Source organism: Sinocyclocheilus grahami, unplaced genomic scaffold, assembly GCF_001515645.1.
Source record: "Sinocyclocheilus grahami isolate Dianchi unplaced genomic scaffold, SAMN03320097.WGS_v1.1 scaffold460.1, whole genome shotgun sequence".
Classification (NCBI taxonomy): Eukaryota; Metazoa; Chordata; class Actinopteri; order Cypriniformes; family Cyprinidae; genus Sinocyclocheilus; species Sinocyclocheilus grahami.
Window position 1 is genome coordinate 30952 of NW_015505639.1, and position 7688 is coordinate 38639.

The 7688-nt window shown below is 38.8% G+C and overlaps 1 protein-coding gene across 1 annotated transcript in view; it reads right to left on the reverse strand.

The window, feature by feature from the left end:
• The window catches only part of LOC107552864 (NACHT, LRR and PYD domains-containing protein 5-like), an 8898-nt gene extending 5708 nt beyond the window's left edge, over positions 1–3190 (reverse strand). Inside the window, exons 1-5 of the mRNA XM_016234902.1 lie at positions 3113–3190; positions 2936–2988; positions 2657–2797; positions 1861–2022; positions 9–1038 (exon numbers count right to left, since the gene is read on the reverse strand). Coding sequence (XP_016090388.1) covers positions 9–1038; positions 1861–2022; positions 2657–2784 — 1320 coding nt within the window. The 5' untranslated portion in view covers positions 2785–2797; positions 2936–2988; positions 3113–3190. The remainder of the gene's footprint in view (positions 1–8; positions 1039–1860; positions 2023–2656; positions 2798–2935; positions 2989–3112) is intronic.
• Between the last annotated feature and the right edge of the window lie 4498 nt (positions 3191–7688).

Here is a 7688-nt window from a genome sequence, read left to right on the forward strand (position 1 = left end):
TGGATGTACATTTCAGTCAGAGTTTGAGGGATTTCTGCACTCAGATCTTCTTCCAGGAGCTTCTGAAGCACAGTGGATGAGATCCAGCAGAAGACAGGGATGTGGCACATGATGTGGAGGCTTCTTGCTCTTCTGATGTGTGAGATGATTCTGCTGGCTTGATGCTGGTCACTGATTCTCTTCCTGAAATATTCCTCCTTCTGAGGCTCAGTGAATCCCTGAATTTCTGTCAGACGGTTGATGTATTTGGAGGGGATCTGATTGGCTGCTGCTGGTCTGGAGGTGATCCAGATGAGAGCAGAGGGAAGCAGCTCTCCTCTGATGAGGTTTGACATCAACACACCCACTGTTGAAGACTCATTCCCATCACAAACTTTATTATCATCTGAAAACATCAGTGTAATTCTGCTTTCATCCAGACCATCAAAGATGAACACAACCTTACACTCCTCATAAATCTTAGAGTCCAGATCTTGAAGTTCAGGATGAAAGTCCAGCAGAAGTCTGTGAAGACTGTACTGATGATCTCGGATCAAATTCAGCTCTCGAAATGGAAGCACAAACATGAAATCTACATCCTGATTGGCTTTTCCCTCGGTCCAGTCCAGAATGAACTTCTGCACAGAGACGGTTTTTCCAATACCAGCGATGCCTTTAGTAAGAACAGTTTTGATTTTGTGTTTCTCCTCACATCCTGGTTCATGTAAGGGTTTAAAGATGTCATTGCAGTAGATTGGAGTGTGTTGTGTTCTGGGTGTTTTCTCCATCTGTAAAACTTCATGTTCTTCATTTACTGTTTCACTCTCTCCCTCTATGATGTAGAGCTGTGTGTAGATCCTGTTCAGGAGGGTTTGATTCCCTTCTAGTTTGATTCCCTCAGATAAGCTCTCATACCTGTTCTTCATGCTGGTTTGGTGCTGGTCTTTGACACTCTGCAGGGCTGTTTTGCTGTTGTTCTTCCTGAAGACATTCTGACAGTAGGAGACAAAGCGAGTCAGAAAGGGCATCACTGATCGGCTCACATTTCCTCTTGTCAATCTGCAGAAACAGTGAGATGAACAGAAAAACTGTGAAAAGCATAAGAGTTTCTCTGCTCCAGAATGTCTCTCTCTCTCTCTCTCTCTCTGTCTCTCTCTCTCTGTGTGTGTGCATGCAACAGTGAAGGCAGCATATTATTTTAGAATGGTGAAAATCAGAATATAATTATGCAAAATGAACAGGACTGAATGTATTTTAATTTGAAGGGAAACTTGGTAAAGCCAAAATGTGAATTTTGAGGTTAACTTTAAATATGTTTTTTAATGTCTTCAATAACAAATGTAAGAAACAGTGAGATGAACAGAAAAACTGTGAAAAGCATAAGAGTTTCTGTGCTCCAGAATGTCTCTCTCTCTCTCTCTCTCTCTCTCTCTCTGTCTCTCTCTCTCTCTCTGTGTGTGCATGCAACAGTGAAGGCAGCATATTATTTTAGAATGGTGAAAATCAGAATATAATTATGCAAAATGAACAGGACTGAATGTATTTTAATTTGAAGGGAAACTTGGTAAAGCCAAAATGTGAATTTTGAGGTTAACTTTAAATATGTTTTTTAATGTCTTCAATAACAAATGTAAGCATTAGAAATTATCCCAAAGCTCTCCAAAGTCCTTTAAACAGGTGCTTATGCCAGTGTTTTGAGGCTTGGGCATGATGATACTACCGTAGTACTGGTATACTGTATAGTACCTTCCTACACAGTGTAGTTGAATGATGCACTGCAGACATCTGAGAAACATTTGGATAATGGACATATAATGCAGAACATAGTTTACCCATGTAGGACATGTTCCTGGGTCCTTGTTTATCCATTTTTATACTCACTCAGTGTCAGAGGTCACTGCTCCATCACTGAGAAGAGGAGGGATTCCCATGGATCCTCCACTCTTCATAGACACACAGCTGGGATCTGGAGATTCTGCTTTATGCATGTCAACATCATCCTTCTTTTCTCTCTTCACATTGCGACTCATTTCAGAGGCAGAGCTGTAGAAACCAAGAGGAAATAGAAGACAAACACTAAAATAATACTCTTGGATGTGCTTTTTAAATTTCTGTTTCTAAGTGAATGCTAATTCTAATGCAATCCTTTCCTGTTTGGTGACAGACCACTTACAAACATAAAACTATACGTAATTTCTACTTAATAAATAGTATATTCTTTTGTTGAAGCCATCAGCATACAATATTTCAACTTATTTTAAAAAGTTGTGTTTAACAGTAGATTTCATGGTGGGAAAACTACACACCAAGATCTCTTTAGCTCTGCCAACTTCCACGAAGCACTTCAAATGACAAAATTGAGCCTGTCTCCATACACTCCTCAAAATATTTAGGTAAATATGTTTGTCTTTTTTGTCCAATTTTCTTTTTTTTCTTTCTTTTTTTCCTTCAAATAAAAGTTTGTAATGTTGTGATTCATATTGTATGGGAAACATTTGTGGAAAAAATATATTTTCAGAACCAACAATGCTGAAAAATTAGGTGAGCACTAATGCACTCTATAAAGCCTAACTGCTCCAGCTCCTTAGTATCTGAGCAATATTAGAAGCTTGTTTGAAGTAATTTTAGAATCCCTGATTATGTTTCACTACAGCAGTTAAATCATGTTTATACTCACTCAGGGGCAGAGGTCACTGTGCCATCATTGAGAAGAGGAGGTATTCCCATAGATGCGTTACTCTTCATAGACACACTGCTGGGTTCTGGAGATGTAGCCTCCTCCTCTTTCTTCACATAGAGACTCATTTCACAGGCAGTGCTGTGGAAAGACAGACAAAAACAGGCAACTGAATTTCCTTATTTAGACAAAAGAGGAGGAATAATGAAATCTTCATGAATTCTCATGTCATACACTATTAAAGTATACAATGAAACAAAGCTTTAGATGAATAATCACCAGTCTAAAGCTGTTCAACTCAACTCCCAGTTCAGAACATTCAGAAATTATTCCTAAAATCAGAGTAAGAAAAACTCTCAGCAGACTATGCTTAAGCATCTGAAAATACTCTTAAATTACTGTTCACATTGATTTATTCATGAGAATCAATACAGAAATGTGTTTGTTCAAACCTACCTCTGTTTCAACAGTGAAGCACATCAAAACACACTTCATTCAGTTCATAAATCCATTCTGTCTCTGAATAGCAGCATTAAACCGATCTGTCCTCAAACTGATTTTTCACAAAAAGCTTTTCTCGCTTGATGTTTTTTGTGTTCTTCCTTTCACAAAATGGAGTGTGTTGAAATACTTTCACTTTTAAAACAGTTTCACTTTCGACAGTGTTACATGGCCAGTGAAAGAAGAGAATCCTGAACAATTGTTAAAGGAATATTCTGGATTTAATACAATTAAGCTCTATTTAAGTGCAGTTTGCTGTCGATTAACACAAAAAATAAATATTGTATCATCCTTAATTTTGTACAAACTTCCCAAAAGCATGTTTAAAATAATGCTTTCACTTTACCTGTACTAAGATGCCAACAGACCAGCTCAAACCAGAAGAAACCGCCACAGACAACATGGGCGAATCCTACTATGTGGATGGTAGGCTATGTCAATTGAACCTGTGGGGATAAAAACTCCTCAAAAGACAGAACTAATTTGCACAGTGCACAGTGGAGAGGAATTAAGCTTATCAAAAAACACCAAGCTCATTGCTTATGGAGGTGCGGAGATACCCACAGCAGGCTTTGTTACTTTCACCTGCCACTCATCTGAAAGGGTTTATAACCTCTCATTCTACGTGGTAAAGAGAAATGTGCAACCATTGATAGGACTACCGGACTCTTTACAAATGAAGCTGGTCTCATTTAACAGCTGTCAGATGAAGATTCAAGTTTCACAAGCCAGATTTATTCAGAATAGTCAGCCCTTTTCAAGGATGAGATTGGTAAACTTCCAGTAACATATGCAATGAAACTGGACCCAGCAGTGCACCCAGTTGTAAAACCTGCACGCAAAATCCCGTCAGCCATGCACGGCAAGGTCAGAATTACAAAGAATGGTCAGTATAGGTGTTTTTATTCCAGTCTCGGAGTCCACTGAATGGGTATTATCAATGGTAGCAACGCACAAAAATAATTTAAAGGAGATAAGAAAATGCATCGACCCAAGAGACCTTAATAAAGCCCTCCTACGTCCACATAATCCGATGTCTAACTCCTCTGTCTTTTCTGTTTTGGATGCGAAAACTTCCTTCTGGAAAATTTCTCTTGATAAAAAATCATCAATGCTGAAGATGGTCAACTCCCTATTTGGAAGATTCCGATTTATAAGCAAGCCATTCGGAATCAGCACAGCGAGTGAGGTGTTCCAAACGGCCATGGAGCAAATATTTGCAGGTTATCCATGTGCTGTTATAGTGGATGACATCCTCGTGGGAGGAAAGGATGTGAAAGAACACAACGAAAATCTCAAGAAAGTTCTGGATTGTGCATGAAAAGTTAACCTCAGAATTAACCCCCTCAAATGCAAGTTTCGACTGTCAGAGGTATGCTATGTGGGACATGTGTTCACAAGTAAAGAACTAAAACCAGACCCTTCAAAGATTATAGGAGACATATTATGCCCCTTTTTACAATATGTAATATAACTCTCTGGTGTCCCCAGAATGTGTCTGTGAAGTTTCAACTCGTTTCAACTTGAAAATGCCTATTATGAGTGGAAGCAGAAACACGCTGTTTTTCGTGCCTGTCTCTTTAAATGCAAATGAGCTGTTTCAAATGCAAATGCAAGTTTACGTTAAAAACACACTAGTTACAAAAACAGTTGGTTATGTCTGTGAAGGTAAACAGCTGGGAAATAAATTGCATGTTTATTTTAGATCTGTGTGGCAGCAGCAATATACAGTAAATAAATCAATAAATCCACTGCTCTGTTGTCTCCTCTGAGGCTGGGACTGTAAATAGTGTTCTGTGCTCGTCTGTGCAGCCAATGACAGAACAGTTAGCATGTTTTGCTCAAACTTTCGCCATGGCGTTAGAACTGGTTCACCGCTGTCGCTTGATATTAATATTATAAAGAGATCCCTTTGCCACGTCACCAAGAGAGTGAAATCTGACACGCTCGTTTTTTCAGACACTTGCAGAAAAAGGCTTACCAAAACAAAGTTACTGGGTTAATCTTTTTCATGTTTCCTTGGTTGGTAGATACACCGGAGACCTGATTATAGCACTTAAATCCTGGAAAAGTCATGATATGTCACCTTTAAGGCAATCTCAGAGATGGATGTGCCAGAAAACGTAACAGCCCTACAATGCTTTCTAGAGATGGTTAGCTATTTTGGAAAATTCATTCCAAGTTTCAGCGACCTATCAGCACCCTTACGAGAGCTGACTCACAAAGAAGTTGAATGGTGCTGGCTTGAACATCATCAAGACGCATTCATCAAGCTGAAAGAGTGCATCACATCGCCAACACTGAGATATTACAATGTCCAAAAGCCTGTCACACTGACGTGACGCTTCACAGTTTGGATTTGGTGCGGCATGCCTTCAAGAGAACGCTCCTATAGCATATGACTCACGTACCCTGAGACAGACTGAGACACAATATGCTCAAATATGCTCGCAGTTGTGTTTGCATGTGCTAAGTTTCACGATACACAGAAAGAAAATTCTCATTGAAACAGATCATCAGCCATTGGTGGCACTTCTCAACAAGCCACTGCACATGATACCAGCACGATTACAACGAATGATGTTGAGGCTCCAGAAGTATGATTTTGTGATATGTTACAAAAAAGGAAAACAAAGGTATCTGGTTTTTACAAAAGTATCTGGAAAGGTATACTTTCACATGCCCCCATGAAGAACACAGAAGTGCAAGCCAGTGAAAAGACTGATTTTGAGGTAATGTCTGTAGAACACATCTCATCATCAAGGCTTGTCGAGTTAAAAGAGCACACAGCCACAGATCCAACACTGCAGCAGCTTTGCAGAATAATACACCAGGGCTGGCCATACCTTTATTTATATAGCACTTTTAACAAAACAGATTGTGTCAAAGCAACTGTAAAGCATTAATTAGGAAAATAGTGTGTCAATAATGCAAAATGACAATAGTAAACACTCAATATTCAGTTATAGGCAGTTCATCATTGAATTCAGTGATGTCAACATCCAGCTCAGTTCAGTTTAAATAGTATCTGTGCAATCAAGTCAACGATATTGCTGGAAATTAAGTGTCCCCAACTAAGCAAGCCAGAGGCGACAGCGGCAAGGAATCACTATAGTTGAACTATGGTCACTTTAGTAAAACCATGGTTCATTTTCATAAGGGACTGCCAGTGACAGGCTGTTGCATACATAAAATGCAACTTTTTTTATTTTGACAGTGTATGATTTATATTAACATTACAGAATAGAACATGATCAATATGATCTTTCAACGTTCAATTTAAATAAATGTAATTGCACAAATTATGTAGGCTACAATTTCAGTTTGTTTCTTGTGAAATAACTCAAACATATATGTTTTTTTCTGTCCTCTGATAAGCATTGTTCTGGGCTGCCGTTCCCAAAATCATCAATGCTTTCTTACGATATTTTGGGAAACGCAGCTCTGTTTGAATGCACTGTCAGAAGTGAGTAAATCTTGAAGAGTTGTTCCAAACCGTAGTGCTCAAAACTGGCCACTTCAAAGAGCCCTTCGGAATGAAGGATTTCGAGGGGTACAACTGATGGACACTTCGGGCTCCTATCATCCTTTGCACAGATTAGGCTTGTTTGAGATGAGCAAAATCTGCACAGAACCGATCAACGGTGATCATCGCGAGATGCATGCCGGTTAGAAATAGGCTTGTTTGAGATGTGCCTCGCCTCGCCTGAAATGTAGGTGAGAGTAGGCCGCTGCAGTGAGGGGAGGAGTGAAATAAGCAGTCAAGACGGACAGTTCTGACCTCTGGAAGTGGAACAGATACCAACGAGTTCAAAGGCGGATATCGCGTTATTCTCACTCACCTGCTGTGTTGCTGATAAACATGATATGATGTCAGTTCTGTTCCTTTTATATGAAAATAAATATGATGAACAAGACACTCAAAATGCTTGCTATTTAATTCCATACTAAAGGCGTATTCATCATCCATTTTTACTTTAATACAAACAAGTATTTTAGATTTTTATAAAAATATGACAACAATCACATATCTCACACAGAGATCGCACTGTCATCGTGTTTGGGAATATTCATGCATAATTTAAATACATAATCACATGAAATCAGATAAAAATAAAACATTTTTGAAGAGAAGGCAGCATCACGGTTGTCTGAACCAATGAACATTAAGCCGTGTCGTCAGTCAGTCGTTTCCCATCATGCTTTTGATCAGCGCAGTCGGTGGAGAGCAACTGCGCTCGACTGCACAATCTGACACAGCTGCCTCGCCTAAACGTCTTCTTTCCTGTTGCCAAACTTTCTACTTTCTAGACCTACTTTCTCTTGAATATGATGAAAGTATCTACCTTTCGTTCCACTATCCCACTCCTTCGGCCATTTCTTTCTTATTTCATTTGCAATTAACCCTTTTAATATTTTATATTAAGTATGGGGCTATGTTATATGTATTTTATAGTTTTTAGTTGTTGTGTTAAATCTTTTTTTTATTATTTTATTTAATTATTTCATTTACTTTATATTTTATATTAAG